This window comes from Passer domesticus, chromosome 16, assembly GCF_036417665.1.
Source record: "Passer domesticus isolate bPasDom1 chromosome 16, bPasDom1.hap1, whole genome shotgun sequence".
Classification (NCBI taxonomy): domain Eukaryota; kingdom Metazoa; phylum Chordata; class Aves; order Passeriformes; family Passeridae; genus Passer; species Passer domesticus.
In genome coordinates this window covers 14765574-14781311 of record NC_087489.1, presented here as the reverse complement: position 1 = coordinate 14781311, position 15738 = coordinate 14765574, and the positions used below count along the sequence as shown (strand labels likewise).

At 58.5% G+C, this 15738-nt stretch overlaps 1 protein-coding gene across 1 annotated transcript; it reads right to left on the bottom strand.

Annotated features, from left to right (window-relative positions):
- Nucleotides 1-3214: 3214 nt before the first annotated feature.
- LOC135282103 (opsin-5-like) lies at nucleotides 3215-13052 on the bottom strand. Its single transcript, XM_064391605.1, has 6 exons — nucleotides 12892-13052; nucleotides 9489-9576; nucleotides 8010-8172; nucleotides 7417-7544; nucleotides 5401-5729; nucleotides 3215-4246 (listed from the first exon to the last, which is right to left on the bottom strand). The coding sequence occupies exons 2-6, from the start codon at nucleotides 9574-9576 to the stop codon at nucleotides 3752-3754; spliced, it is 1203 nt and encodes a 400-aa protein (XP_064247675.1). The 5' UTR covers nucleotides 12892-13052; the 3' UTR covers nucleotides 3215-3751.
- Nucleotides 13053-15738: the final 2686 nt, after the last annotated feature.

Sequence of the window (15738 nt, the reverse complement as noted above, 5' to 3'; positions counted from 1 at the left end):
TGCTCTGTTCCCCCCCAGGTGCTCTGTTCCCCCCCAGGTGCCCCGTTCCCCCCCAGGTGCCCCGTTCCCCCCCAGGTGCCCCGTTCCCCCCCAGGTGCCCCGTTCTCCCCCAGGTGCCCCGTTCCCCCCCAGGTGCCCCGCTCTCCCCCAGGTGCCCCGTTCTCCCCCAGGTGCTCTGTTCCCCCCCAGGTGCCCCGTTCTCCCCCAGGTGCTCTGTTCCCCCCCAGGTGCCCCGTTCTCCCCCAGGTGCTCTGTTCCCCCCCAGGTGCTCTGTTCTCCCCCAGGTGCTCTGTTCTCCCCCAGGTGCTCTGTTCTCCCCCAGGTGCCCCGTTCCCCCCCAGGTGCCCCGTTCTCCCCCAGGTGCCCCGTTCTCCCCCAGGTGCCCCGTTCCCCCCCAGGTGCTCCGTTCCCCCCCAGGTGCCCCGTTCCCCCCCAGGTGCTCTGTTCTCCCCCAGGTGCTCTGTTCTCCCCCAGGTGCCCCGTTCCCCCCCAGGTGCTCCGTTCCCCCCCAGGTGCGCTGCTCTCCGCCGCCCTCTGGCGGCCGCGGGCGGCAGCGCGCCGGGATCGCTCTGGGCCAGCCCGGTGAAGGCACTGGGGATGGCTGGGCTGAAAACCAGCTACTCTGAAACTTAACATAATATTGCGCTTATTAAAACTTGGAATTACGTGTGTATTCTGAGAGAGCAAAGCTAACTCCCTCATTTAGGAACCAAAAGAAGCTTTTACCACAGTGCCCAATGCTTATATTCATTTATCAATACAATGGCTTTTCTGTCAGTCATTTCTCCGTTTGGAGTTGTTCACTTAATATGCTTAAAAAATAAAATTATTCTTTATTGATATTTCTGGCAGTTACTTTATATAATTTCCTATTTTATCAGACCAATATTAAACCCTAACTCTCTTTCCACAAGTTAGCTCCTCCATCCTAACTTGATGTCACCTGCAAACCTGTGCAAGAGTGAACTTGATTCCTTAACGTTCTCAGCTAAGCACCCCAGCAGCTGAAGCAGGGGCTGCTGCCTGCAGAGCCCCGGTGCTGCTGCTGGGTGAGCTCTGGCTGATCCCCCAGGCTGCAGAGGTGCTCCTTTGCACACCAGAGCACCTCCGGGCTGCTTCCAAAGCTGCCACCGCCAGGAGTCCTCACCTGCCCTTCAGGAGCTCAGCCGTTGGGAAGCCAGAGCAGAGCTCTGACTGTGCTGATTGAACACCTTTTGGCTTTTCCCCATGGGTGAGCTCCCACCTGAGGGGAGGTTTCCAGCTCTGGGACCGCACTGAAGGCTCAGTGGCACAGGCTGAGGCCACAGGAGGGGACACAGAGCAGGAGCAGGGCCACCCTCAGCTTCGTGCAGCAGCCAGTTCTGGAGGTACAGAAGGGCCTGACTGCAAAGCCTCCCTGGGCATCACTGGGGGCAGCTCTGGTTTGAGCTGGTGGGATTTCCATCAGGGCTTCACCCTCCAGACTGGAGCTTTGGGGTCCTGCTGGAGCACAGAGCTGCTGGGGAGGCTGGTCCTGCCCCCAGCCCTGCCCCAGGGCTAGAACAGCACCAGGAAAGGAGCTGAGAGCCCCAACTGGAAGCATTTTTACCTTCAATCACCCACCACAGGCAGAAGGAATTAAATCATCTGAGGCAATGAAGCTGGAGCAATGGGGGTGGGGGAGCTATTTAAAAAGCAACTGCACTAAAATATCACCACATTTGCACAACTCAGAGTTAAAGCTTCACTTTCCCTCAAACTACACATTAACCTACACAGAACCACAGCAAGAAATTTCTGCTCTGTTCAGTTTTCACATTCATGTATGATTTTGCTGACTTTCCTTAACAGTCACCTTATTCCCCATTTTTCCTTTCCTAGGACAGAGGGTGTCCCTGCCACCTTGGCATTGTAGCTGTGCCCTCAGACTCCCGAGTGGGCACAGAGTGGGAAATGCAGCACCCACAGTGCAGCCCCCAGGCACCAAACCCCCCCAAGGCAGCCCTGGCTCCATTCCTGCTCCAGGCCCAGGCTCTCACCGAGCAGCAATGCAGCACTGCAGAACTGCAGCAGGACCAAACCCAAGGAAATTGGTTCTTGCAAGCAGGAACCCCCTTCCAAACCCTGCTGGCCTCAGCTCGAGGGTGAAGCCACCACCTCTTCTCAGGCTCAGCCCAGGGGAGCTGCCCTAAAGAGGGGTTGTCCCTAATCCTCAGTAACTGGAGGCAGCTGCCAGCACCATTCCCAGCTGGGGACACGGCCCCAGCTGTGCCATGCCCCCCGGGATGGAGCCAGCCTGGGCAGTGCCAGGCCCTGCACTGGCTGTTTGGCCTGGTTGGGGTTGGCTGGGGGGCTGCAGCTCCTCTGCCCTTGGCATGTCTGGGAATGGAGATTAAACCCCCCAGCACTGGGGCTCTCAGTGTTGGGCATGCTCACACCGACCTGTGACATGAAAACACTGATCTGGAGGTTTTCTGGGCTAATAAAGGACCTGAGCGATTGGCAGGTCATTATCTTTCTCCCTGTCTTCTTCAGATGATCCCTGGACCACCGGAGTTTTAGGCAGCAGGGGCCAAAGCCGTCGGCCGGGGGGGCTGGCAGGAGGAGCAGGGACCCCGTGCTCTGTCCCCAGGCCTGGCACAGCCCCGTGCCCAGCCTGGCTGGCCACCCCTCGGTCCCTGTCCATCCCGAGGCCATGCCCTGAGAACCCCCAGGAGATGGCAGCAGCCCTTCGTGTTTGTGTCCTAAATCGGCCCGCTCCCTTCCTGGAGGCTCCTCTCCACGGGCAGCAGCAGGGTGGCCCGGGGCGGCCCAGGATGGCCCGGGATGGCCCGGGGTGGCCCGGGGTGGCCCGGGGTGGCCCAGGATGGCCCAGGGCACACGCAGGGCCGTGGCAGGGTCCCGTTGCTGCCGGGCACAGTGTGTTTTGTGACCCTACCCCCGGCCTGGCTGCCGGGCAGAGCAGGTTTGCTGCTGCCAGGTGCCCGTGCCCAGCCCGTGGGCTGTGCCCCTCTCTGCCTGCTGGCCCCTGGCACCCAGCCCGGGCACGCTCTGCACCATCCCCATCCGCATCCCCGTTATCCTGGAGTGCAGCCACCAACACGGAGCTGAGTCGGACGCTGGTTTTGCATGAGTGGATTTACTTTAGAACTGACAGCTGGAACACGAGGGATGGTCACTGGGGACCCTGCGTGATGGCCTCTGTCCCGGAGGGCTGGGGACGGGCCACAGGATCTTTCCAGGTGGGGTTATGCTGTGGGTGGCTCTGCACCAGGTGCTTCCTCACCCCAGGTGAGGTAGCTGTGTGGACGGTGCCCTCCCCAGCAGGACAGGAGGTGGCAGTGGGGGCTGCAGGAGCTGGCACTGGAGGTAGATTCCCCTTGGGGCCTCCTGGCCCCCAGCCCGCCCTGCCAGGCACGATTTTTAAGACAACCAAGTTCCTACTTGGCCATCAGAGCACCAGGTTGGAAAAACAAAGGCCAAGGGCCCAGAGAGCAAAGTGCAGGAGAGGCTGTAACCTGGGCTGCACCCTGGGCACATCTCAGGCACTGGGGTCTGGTTTTGTTCTTGTTCTTGCGAGTGCAAACACCAGGCTCGGAGCTGCAGGAGCCAGGGGTTGGTCTGACGTCTTCATGTCACTTCGGAGGGGTTGGTCTGACATCTGGTCACTGCGGGTGTGGAACGTCGGGCCCCGCGGGGCACGGGGTGAGAGGATGCTGCGTTTGGGTTTGTGTTCCAGCGCTCTGCTGGACACAGCTGGGCAGGGCTGGGCTCAGAGCAGCTCCTTGGCCGTGGCCGAGGGCAGGGCCTCCCGTGCCACGCTGGCAGTGCCCGGGCCTGACCGGCTCCGTGCGAGCAGCACCACCAGCTGCACCGTCCTGCCGAGCCCCGGCTGCCCCGCGGCCCCGCCGGGCAGCTGGGCAGGAGCGTGGCACCTGGGGCAGCCGCTGGAGCCCTCAAAAACCTCCCTGCAGCCCCTGCAGCCCGCGGCCGGGAGCGGCTGGAGCGCGGTGCCCCGGCAGCCGCAGCACAGGAGGGTGAGCAGGGCCTGCAGCGGCGCCCTGTCCTTGGCCAGGAGCTCGTGGAAGCTGGGCTTGAGCAGCAGGTACACCAGCGGGTTGTAGAGCGTCGAGGACTTGGCAAGGACAGCTGGGAGCACGAAGGCCAGCGCTGGCAGCTGGCTGGTGTCCCCGAGCAGCGCCCACAGCGCCAGCACGGCGTAGGGAGTCCAGGCAGCCAGGAACCCCAGGCACACGGCCATGCTCAGCTGCAGAAGGAGCAGAGCAGCACCGTGAGCCTCCTGAGCACTCGGGGGACACCGACACCCCCAAACCCAGCCACATGCAGCAGACCCTGAGCACTCGGGGGACACCGACACCCCCAAACCCAGCCACATGCAGCAGACCCTGAGCAGCCCTCACAGCCCCAGGGAAAGGTGCTCAGCCTTCTGGACCTGCACTGGAATGTGGGAGAGCAGGGCAGCAACCCAGCACAGCCCGTGCATAGACCTGCTCCTGCTTCAGGCCACTCACACCCTGTCCCACCTGGGGAACTCAGGAATGGCCTCAGCCAGGTGGGCACAAAGGACCAGTGACCTGGCAGGACCGGCTCAACATCGGACCCCAACAGCTTTTGGCAGCACTGCAAATCCCTCCTGCAACCTGCGTGGCTTGGGAGGCCTGGAAATGGGCTGTGCTCAGCCCCCCTCCCCTGCATGGATGTGGATGTTTCCTTTGAAGCCAAGCTTGCAAGTTGTTTTCTTTCATACTGTGTTTTTTAAAGGTTATTCGGGGTTTTTTACATATTCTTGGTAAATTATAGTATTAGCTTGTAGTCTGGGGAACAATGACTCATGCAAGCTCCTTTATGATCTTTACCAATGTAATTTAAGATGAAAACTCCTCCACCTGATGACTTTAAATGAGGAGCAATGTGTTGTTACCCACACTGACACAAACACCTGGAGAATTCCTCAGGAACAGCAGGAGGGGCCCTGCTGCTCACCTGCCCATGGGCAGTGGGCTGGGCAGGGCACCCCGAGACCCCACAGCCCCCAGCTCCTGGCACCTTGACCAGCAGCCCCATTCCCCTGTTCTTTGAGGAACAGCCCCCATTACCCTGTTCCTTGAGGAGCAGCCCCATGTTCCCTGTACCCTGAGGAGCAGCCCCATTCCCTGTGTTTCCCTGTTCCCCGTGTTCCCCGTGTTCCCGTACCCTGAGCAGCAGCCCCGTTCCCCATTTCCCTGTACCCTGAGCAGCAGCCCCGTTCCCCATTTCCCCGTACCCTGAGCAGCAGCCCCGTTCCCCATTTTCCCCGTACCCTGAGCAGCAGCCCCGTTCCCATTTCCCCGTACCCTGAGCAGCAGCCCCGTTCCCATTTCCCCGTACCCTGAGCAGCAGCCCCGTTCCCATTTCCCGTACCCTGAGCAGCAGCCCGTGTGGGCCGCGGGCCCCGCGCCGGGGGCACGTGTGCTGCCTCACGGCTCTCCGCGAGGCCCACACCGTCCAGAGGATGAGCGCGTAGGAGGCCAGGATGAGCAGGCAGGGCAGCAGGTAGCAGCAGATGAGGAGGGCGAGGATGTAGAGCGTGGCGGCGCGGCCGGAGGCCTCCCAGGAGAGGCAGCAGGCTGTCCCGTAGGGCTCGGGGCCGTAGCTGCCCCAGCGGGCCAGCGGCGCGCCGGCGAAGGCCAGGGCGTACAGCCACAGGGCCAGCAGCAGCCCCGCGGCGTGGCCCCGCGAGAACCTGCTCCCTGCGGCGAGGGGAGCGCTCACAGGGCGTGGGGCAGCGCGCAGGGAGCTCACCCACAGCCCCGGCCTGGCACGGGAGCCCGGCGAGGCAATGGGGTCTGGCATGGGCTGGGCGTGCTCCCCTCGGGGCTGCGGAGCAATGCCCAGGCTCCTGGGCTCATAGCCAGGGCTTCTGGGCTCATAGCCAGGGCTCCTGTGCTCACTGCCAGGGCTTCTGGGCTCATAGCCAGGGCTCCTGGGCTCATGAGCACTGCTGGAGCTCCTGTGCTCATGGGCACTGCCAGGGCTCCTGTGCTCATGGGCACTGCCAGGGCTCCTGTGCCCACTGCCAGGGCTCCTGGGCTCATGGGCACTGCCAGGGATCCTGGGCTCATGGGCACTGCCAGGGATCCTGGGCTCATAGCCAGGGTTTCTGTGCTCATGGGCACTGCCAGGGTATCTGTGCCCACTGCCAGGGCCCCTCCAGGCCACCCTGACCCTGCCACCTGAGGGACTTTTCCCTTCCTGCAGCGAAGCCCTGGGGGAGATGTTTTGTTTTCATTTTTGTCCCAGCCCCCATCGAATCTCAAATTCTCTGATCTTACAGCTCACCATAAAGCGCTGTATCTTCAGACATACATAGAGATTACATTTTGCTTTGAAACTAAGCAACTAAGAGCACAATGTGACTCTGCATTTCCTCACAGAAGATGGGCTGGGCTGTAGATGAGCCCCAGTGCCAGGCTGCCAAGCACTGGCTGATCAAGAGCAGAGGCTGTGCAGGGAAAAGCCACTGCCACCTGGGCTGCCTTTCCACAGCCAGCCTACATCTCCATCTTTCCTCCCACCTCTTAGCCACCTCCTGAGCTGTAGTGCTGGCACAAAACCAAGGTGACTCTGCTCCAGCATTGTCCCTGAGGCACTGAGAGCTGCTGGGGACACACTGGTGGCCGGCAGCAGCCACTGGCTCTGAGCACATGGGCAGTGAGTGGGGGGAGAGGGGGAGAGGAGGGACCCTGGGGTGCTGGTCTGCAAACCAAACTGCTACGTGTGATTTCCCATTTTGTTTCTGGTTTTGGTCTTTAATGGAAAGTCTGTTCTGAAGATAAATGCTAGAGGGAGGATTAGCAGCTGAGCTGAGGAAATTAAGGACTCCAAATTGGAGTAGGAGCTGTGGAAGGAACGTCCATGGGCTCCCTCACTTCCTCAGGGGCTCTCTGCAGTGCAATCATTCACCTTAGCTCTGTGGAGGACATGCACGTGAAAACAGGGCTACAGACATGAGCTGTGACACTGCAACCCCAGCCCTCCTGTATTAATTATTTCAGTGAATGAAATACATTAAGCCTCTGGCTCTCCCACCAGGGAAAGCAGCTCTTGCTGCTCTGCCAGAGCTTGTGGCTCCCAGCTGCAGTCTGCTCTAGCCTAAGCTCAACTCTTATATGGACATTCAAAAACCTGCAATACAGCCACACAGACTGGGACATGGTTTAGAGCTGGACTTGGGAGTGCTGCGGTAACAGCTGGACGCAACGACCTTAAAGACATTTTCCAGCCTAAACTTGTTTCTGCGATCCTGTGACAAAATATTGACTGGGAATAGGTTGCCCTGGGGCAGAGCTTTCCCTGAAAGGTGGAGGGGGCTCATGAAAGGAGAAGGGCTGTGTTAGCAGGGAGGGTGGGGATCGGGCAGCACATCCCAGCACGTACCGTAGGCCGGGTAGCACACCTTGAGGCAGCAGACCGCGCTGAGCGCCGCCAGGCTGCCCAGGCTGCCCAGCCCGAGCAGGAGCCCGCAGAAGGCGTACAGCGTGCACACCGCCTGCTCGAAGAGCCACCTGCAAGGACACCGGCAGTGAGCCCGTCCCCCCGGCAGCCTGCCCGCGGCTGCTCTGGGCTTCTCCGGTGTGGGAGTCTCCCCGAGGATGGTCCCGGTCCTGCGGCAGGGCTGGGCAGGGCAGGGAGGTTCCAGTGGGCTGCACGCTGCCAGCCCCGAGCAGCAAATATGGGCACGGCCTCGCCCTGATTTGTTCCCTGAGCACCCCGAAGGTGCCCGTGGGTGGAGCTGGGCGTGCAGGAGCTGCCCTGACCCACAGCAGCTGCCAGCACTGCAGTGCCAGCTTGGGCACCCACCAGCAGACCCCTCTGCAGTGAGGAGCTGCAGGGACGGGGAGCAGCAAAGCAGGAGCTGTGGGATGGCTGCCTGGGAGCTCCCGTGTGCCCCCCCGAGCCCCTGTGCCCCTGCCAGGGCTCTCCTGGCCCGCAGACAGTGCACGCCAGGGCAGGGCAGCCCCACGAGGTACCTGTGAGCAAAGAAGGACGCGGTGGCCAGCGGGAAGAGCGTCACCGTCATGCTCAGGTCACTGATGGCCAGGTTGACGATGAAGAGCTCGGCAGGTTTCAGCAGGGACCTCTTCTGATGGGCCACCAGCAGCAGCAGTGAGTTCCCAGACAGGGACAGGACGCCTGTGGAGGAGGCAGAGGATGGTGCTGAGTGTGACAGAGCCAGGAAAGGAACCAGGAGCATCCTGAGATGTTTGGAGGGAAACACCGCAGAATTCTGCAGAGAGTGGAGAGGGCTCCAGGCTTCCCTCTCTGGGGTGGGCTGAGCAGGGGGGCCCACGGGACCCACAGAGCTCTGTGAGCACATCTGGAGCTCCTTTACATTGGATCGGATCCCTTCCCCTCCCCGAGATCCTGCAGAGGCGTTTGGTGGGAGGGCAGAGATGGGATGAGACTGCAGCAGGCTCGGGGTGCAGGGTCTGGCACAGTCCCTTGCTGCAGCTGGAGGAGCAAGGGGCACTTCCTCCAGCTAGATAAACAGCAGGAGCTCTGAGAGACTGCTCCTCTGATGTGGGGCCAGGGAGCCGGGCCCCTTGGCCTTCGCAATTCCTTCCTGGCAATGGCACTCCTGTGAGTCTGCACTGCCCCACATCATGGTAACAAAACAAACAAGAAGAAAGGCATTATGAAGATCAAGGAAAATCCAGACTAAACAAAAGAAGGCTCTTTGTTTGCTATTAATGTATTTAAATCAACAGTGGTGATTTAAGTTTTATAATAAGGGCTTTCTCTTTTTCATTACATAATTGTGATTTCATGGAAAAGAGGTTTCAGTGTCCTCAGAAGGGGAATCTTTGCTGCTTTTGGGGAAGGTTGAGCAGGATAAGAGTTCCTCCCTAATGGATTAGGCTGCAAATTAAATCTCATGGCAGGAACCCACTTCCAAAGCCACTGAGTGGCCAACTCTGAGTTCCCCTCAGGGAACAGGACTCCCACGTGGGATCTGGGCAAATCCAGAGCTCTGCAGGCTTTGGAGTCACTGGAGAGCAGAGTATTGAGGTGTTTATCCTTCTTCCCAGCCTCACAAGATATTTTTCCCACAGAGCAAGTCTCACATCTGTGCTAAGTACACTTTATTAGCTTTTCCAGCTCATGCTGAAATCAAGGGCCAGCTCGAGCTCCAAATCCTCTTCAATGGACCTGAAGCTGGTGGCACCAACAGAGCCCTTGCCTGTGTCACCTCAGGTGGATGTGGTAGGAGTAACAGGACGTTCCTCAAAGTTATTCAACTTTTCAAATATTTAAAACCATAACAGGAACTTGCAATTCACCTGAGAGGGGAATGCAGTCACCAGACCATACTTTTGGGTAACATGGGAAGGGTCAGTTTGATTAATCTGCTAATGACTGGACACTTCTGGAAGCACCAGTGACTGAAAAGGCCTGAGTGTCTCTGGCAGGCAGCTGGACATGGGGATCAACAGGCCATCGTTCCTTACCAAAGATCAAATAGAGAGTGCCAAAAATCAGATCTTCTGTCTCCGATAAGGTGGAGGTGAACACTGAGGTGTTGGACGTGTTCCCCATCTGTAAAGCAAGACACACATGGGGGTGAGAGTGAATTGTGCCTGAGGAGTGCCCAGCTGCCCGAGTGCCCCAGAGGACACGGTGACACACGCCTGGCCAGCAGGATCCTCTGGCCAGCGCTGCCTGTGGCACTGAGCAGCCTGGGTGGGAGCAGGCTGGTAACCCCACGTGGCTGTCATTGCTTCAGCCTTTCACTGATGAGCACCAGCCTTTGCATGGCAGCTCTCTGGGCAAGTCCTGGCCCTGTGTGACTGCAGCAGGCACGGCGTGTTGGGACACAGGGACTGGCTGCTTGAGCAGCCCAGGACACCCCAGCTGGCAGCCCCAGGGCTGATGGGTGGCAGCAGGACACAGGGCCAGTGGTGGAAGGGGGCTCTGGGCTCATCTCCTCCCACCCTGGGTGCTCAATTCTTCACAGCCCAGTGGAAATTATCTTTTTTACTGTCCTGTGCTTTTCAGAGTGTCTGTGTACAGGGATAGGGGATTTATATATCCCTGTACAGACCAAGTGACTCTGGACATGAGAACGATGTTCTTCATTAACCTGATTGGAAACAACCTTCATTTAGAGCTGAGCAAGTCACTCCTGGATTTCTCATGATGCACAGTTCTCCCCAGGGCCACAGCTGATCTTCCTCAGGAGCTTTGGAAGCAGCCAGGCTGAACACAGCACGTGCACATCACCTCTGCAAGGCTTTGGGAAAGCGTCTGTGCATTCAGAGCACAGAGCCAGGAAAAAGGAGGGACTGTGGCCACACAGCTGCACTGGTGACCAGACAGGGCAAGGCCCAGCATAAACAGTCTGGAAGGGATTGTTCCTGCTCCTCAGCACACATGCAGCAGAGGAGAGAACTGGCAAAGCTTGTAGGATTTGATTTCCTTCAGATCCCTGGCAGGTCTCCATCCTGCAGGGATACACCAGGGGAGCAAGTGTCCTGTGAGATCAGGCTGGCAAAAAGGACCAATAATCACAGGGGAGGAATTTCTATTTCTGACATATTATTTATGATAAACTCTGTTTTTATGACTGTGCTTGAGCTGCCTGTAAAGCACACCTCTCTCATTCTAATACAGAACTGATGAAAATGCATCTCTTGCTGTGATCAATGTGCTGATGTCACTGACACATAGACAGTGAATCAGTTTTATAGAAATGTGGAGAGCTATCCCTTCTGTGTCCAAAAGGAAATGATAAATGGGATCCTCCCATCAAGGTGCTCCCTCAGGTGAGCATTTGGTGGGGATGCCTGCACAGGCACATCCTTTAGTGGGGAGTCACACACTGCAGAAATATCAGCCCAGGTACCAAACACATCCACAATGATTTCTGACAGAAACAGCTACAGGAGTTTCCGTCCAACTCAGAAATGTTCCAAACACATGACTGTGCTCAGTCAAGACTAAATCTGTGACTCCTCGGGGGGATTCAGCCTAGACTGTCCTCAGGGGCACAGCCAGCACTGAGCAGCCCTTCCCCATCAAACTGCTGAGCCACGTCGTCTCTGGGCACACAGAGCTGCTGAATTTGATTTGAGCTCCATTGCTCAGACTCTGTTCTGAGAAGAGACAGACTGTGAAAGCTCCTTTCCCCTCAATTTAATCAGACTTCAAAACGAGATGAAGTTTTCCAAGCAGCTGCTGCCAGAGGTACATTACCAGGAAGCCCTTGTATTGTGCACCCCAGCCCTTATTGCCGTGCTCACAGGAAGAATCAGACCCAAACCTACACCCCGTGTCCGTGTCGGGCACCTGGGAGGACACTGGCGTGGCTGGGCTGGCCTGATCACGTGCACTCTACATGGAAAACCCTGCTTTCATTTTGTGTGATTGTCAGCTTTGCCCTTTTCTCCTCCAGACTTGAACAGCTGCTTTCCTTCAGCAGACGTGCTACAAAGCCAGAGTCTGCCTTGGAGCGGAGGAAGAAACCTGATGAGCCTGGAAACTCTCCTGACCCCAGACTCTTCCAATGGCCAACGGCAGAATTCAATTTCTGCAATTCCCAGCACAGGGAAGCTCAGGCACTGTTGCCTTCCTAGCAAACAGCGCAGGCTTTAGAAAGTCACAGAGCGCAGGAGCGCACAGCTGGGCAGCGCTCGGGGTGCGGGTCCCGGAGGAGTCCCCGGCGCTGCCCGCTCCTCTCCCCGCCCAGGGACTCACCGGGGCTCCGCGGGGCCGCGGCTCCGCCACCGCTCAGCACCGCCGCGACGGACAGCTCCGCTGGCACCGCGCTGAGCCGGGCTGAGCCGAGCCGAGCCGAGCTGAGCCGAGCCGAGCTGAGCTGAGCCGAGCCGAGCTGAGCTGAGCTGAGCTGAGCTGAACTGAGCCGAGCCGAGCTGAGCTGAGCTGAGCTGAGCCGAGCCGAGCTGAGCTGAGCCGAGCTGAGCTGAGCTGAGCTGAACTGAACTGAACTGAACTGAGCTGAGCTGAGCTGAACTGTCCGCACCGCGCTGTCCCTCCCTGCCTGCTCTGTGTCCCTCCCTGCCCGCTCTGTCCCGCTCTGTCCCGCTCTGTCCCTCCCTGCCCGCTCTGTCCCTCCCTGCCCGCTCTGTCCCTCCCTGCCCGCTCTGTCCCGCTCTGTCCCGCTCTGTCCCTCCCTGCCCGCTCTGTCCCTCCCTGCCCGCTCTGTCCCGCTCTGTCCCGCTCTGTCCCTCCCTGCCCGCTCTGTCCCGCTCTGTCCCGCTCTGTCCCGCTCTGTCCCGCTCTGTCCCTCCCTGCCCGCTCTGTCCCGCTCTGTCCCTCCCTGCCCGCTCTGTCCCGCTCTGTCCCGCTCTGTCCCTCCCTGCCCGCTCTGTCCCTCCCTGCCCGCTCTGTCCCTCCCTGCTCGCTCTGTCCCTCCCTGCCCGCTCTGTCCCGCTCTGTCCCGCTCTGTCCCTCCCTGCCCGCTCTGTCCCGCTCTGTCCCTCCCTGCCCGCTCTGTCCCTCCCGCACTGCTCTGTCCCGCTCTGTCCCGCTCTGGCCCGCTCTGGCCCGCTCTGTCCCGCTCTGTCCCGCTCTGTCCCGCTCTGTCCCGCTCTGGCCCGCTCTGGCCCGCTCTGTCCCTCCCGCACTGCTCTGTCCCGCTCTGTCCCGTTCTGTCCCGCTCTGTCCCGGCTGAGGGACAGGGGACACCGCCTCCACGGCCGCCCGTGCCCGCCCCTCAGCCCGGTGACCCCATAACCGACCCTGGAGCCGCGGTTTTCACGGCAAGGGAAACTGAGGCACCGAGAGGGTGTTTTAAAGAGCTCTCCATGGCCTCAGCGTTCCCGGGCTGGCTTTAACCCTGCTTGGCCACCCCCCTCCTGTGCCCCGAGGAAAACAGGCCGGTCACTGGCTCACCTGTCCCTGCAGACCCGGCTGGCCGGCGGGCAGGACCCTGGCGGGCTCTGAGGGGCTCCAGGGACATGCTCAGAGTGACGTGGGGATCGTCGCACTGAGTCTGCTGTCAGTCGGAGCTGGGTTTTGTTTCCACCCAAAGCATTTGATCTGTCTCTGCTTGGCAGAACACGAGTCACAACCATCACTTAATTTTGTTAATATCCTCCACACCAAGAGCTTTCCCCTGGTTGCCAGGAAGAAATTGGAATGATATAAAAATCCTAATATTAATTTTTAGAGCTCCAAATACTGCCAGGACTACTGGTCAGCTTGGATCCAGGTGCCTAAATTTGCTTCAGAAAGGAAATCCAAAGCTGGAGAGATGCACATCAATAGCTTTGTGTACCTACATGTGTGAAAGAGAATAATTTATGGACTCACCAGCTATGTAAATAGATGCATACTGAGATTGTTATAAACTGAAAGTTATTTGTCGTTTATGTTCCAGAAATACAAAAGGTCCCAGCCAAGTCTGAGGCCCCGCTGTGCAGCCTCTGCACATGTCCAGAATTAACCCAGAAATCCCAACATGGCCAGGGAATGTGCCCCACTTTCTCCCTTTCACCTGGAGGGGACTTGAGGAAGATGTTCAGTGTCCCCCACGGGACAGGGAGTTCCCAGGATCTAGGATCTCACACAAGAGCAGCAGCACTTTCCACTCCCCATGGCACTGCCAGCGTTACTGCCCTTTGTGGGCACACTGCAGCCCTGCACTGCTGCTTTAGCACGGCTGTCCTTGGGAACCAGCCTTCCCTTTGTGGGCACAGCTGCAGCCCTGCACTGCTGCTTTAGCACGGCTGTCCTTGGGAACCCTCCTCCTTCCCAGTGTGGGCACAGCTGCAGCCCTGCACTGCTGCTTTAGCACGGCTGTCCTTGGGAACCCTCCTCCTTCCCTTTGTGGGCACACTGCAGCCCTGCACTGCTGCTTTAGCACAGCTGTCCTTGGGAACCCTCCTCCTTCCCAGTGTGTCTTTCCCCAAGAGCAGCTCTGCTCCCCAGCAGCGCTGCATCCAGCACCCTTCTCACGCAGCCTGGGAAGAGGCAATGAAGCCTTTGGGATAATTGAGCTCTGGATTGTGAGGCGGGGGAGCTGTGTGAGAAGGGGAGGAAGCCAGGGGAGATGCCATGGAGCACACACAGACCCCAGTTTGCTGCTTCCCCTCATGTCTGCAAGAGTTTTCTCAGAAGAGATGGAGGAGCCAGGGCTTGTGGAGGTGATGGGACAGGAAACCAAACCTGCAGGAAACCAGACTCTACACGCTTGCTTGTCCATGGAGCAGCTTTTTCTTCTTAGGCCTGAGCACACAGAGAGCTGTGCTCAAGCCCAGGCCCACCACCCTTTTAACATTGCTTTTTATGGCATGGTCAAGGCAGAGAGTCTTCAAAGGGTCCTTTTGACCTGGGAGTTAACCAGCAGATTGTCTTCTGGAAACCAAAACTGACCTGAAGCATAATTCTTGGCTGTGAATCCTGGAGATGCTGGTGTAGTCTTTGTTATCTCAAGCAACTAATTTTGTTTTCTAAGTTCTCCCTTCTTCATCCTTTCAGCAGCTGGAACATCTGCTTTAACAATGCCAGGTTCCAGGAGCAAGCATTCCAAATTCCACCTCTGAAATTAAGATTATGGACTCCTTTTCTTACAAAGAACTTGAAAATGGAAACAAACAAAATCAAACTACTGTGGCTCTTCCAAATGTGTGTCTGGACTCTTCTTCAGCCAAGGGAAGCTGGCAGGGGGGTGAGGGGTGCCCATGCCAGACCTCCCTGCTCTGCCCCAGGGCTGCCTCTCCTGCTCCCCAGCTGCTCCGTGGGGATGTGGTGTCACTCCTGCACCAGGTGAGGAAGGGACAGTGCAGCCCAGCTGCTCCTTAGCATTTCTGAACTCCAGATGGTGGGAGAAACCTGAAACTCTTACCCCTCTGCCTCTGAGAAAGCACCAGACACAGGAGCCTTCCCTGGGAGCCCCCCCTGAAGTGCTGGCAGCACTCTGGCAGCCAGCAGTGGCAGTGCAGGGAGGGGAGAGCCCTGGCAGCTCAGACAGAGCAAGAGGGCAGCACCAAACCACCACACGTGGGGCAGAAAGGTCTGATGTGCTCACTCACTTGGCCAGCCACATCCAGAGTCAGAACCAAAGGGGGAATCCTGCCCAGCATCCTTGTAAGGACTCACTTCTGCCTTGTTTGGTGCTCTTTGTGCACAGCCAGCAGCAAGCTGCAGCCAGACCCCTCTGGACAATGGACACACTTCAGCTGAGGCCCCCAGGAGGACTCACTGCTCTGTCAGCACTTTGTGGGGGCAGGAAAGGCCCTGTGAGGCCAAACAAGCCATCCTAAACCATCACTCACCTGCTCACAGACTGCTCGTGGTGCAGCCCGAGGGAATGTCTGTGCTGACCACTCAGATGGGGCTGAAGGGGGCTTTGCACTCTGCTCACGTGGCTGGGGTTTGCCCCTTGCAGAGAGGCCAAGGGGTTAAACACAGCAGAGGCTCTGCAAGTCACCTCCTGCGTGAGCAGGGCACCTGAGCACAGTGCTGCTGTCCCCAGTGGCAGAGAACTTGTGAAGATCAGTTTGAGGTCTCCCAGGCAGGCAGCTGCAGCTGAAGCCTTGCACAGTACCACTCCTGGCTTCCACTCAGACCACGAGAGCATTTAATTCTAGAGAGCCAAGAGACAGCAGAGGCTCAAAGCACCAATTCCAATTGCATTCATAAAGCAGACAGTGTCCTAAGCTTTGGAACAGACAGAGCTTGACATAATCAATGAGGGCAGAAATATTTCCCTAAAAGCGTGCTCCTAAGATTTGACCT

What these genes read in the sequence shown, in the direction of transcription:
- LOC135282103 (XM_064391605.1), bottom strand. Translation starts at nt 9,576, where the DNA reads ATGGGGAACACGTCCAACACCTCAGTGTTCACCTCCACCTTATCGGAG. An exon ending in CACTCTCTATTTGATCTTTG is followed by an intron (nt 8,173 to 9,488) that starts GTAAGGAACGAT and finishes CCTCCTCCACAG; the next exon opens with GCGTCCTGTCCCTGTCTGGG. An exon ending in GGTGTGCTACCCGGCCTACG is followed by an intron (nt 5,730 to 7,416) that starts GTACGTGCTGGG and finishes CCCTCGCCGCAG; the next exon opens with GGAGCAGGTTCTCGCGGGGC.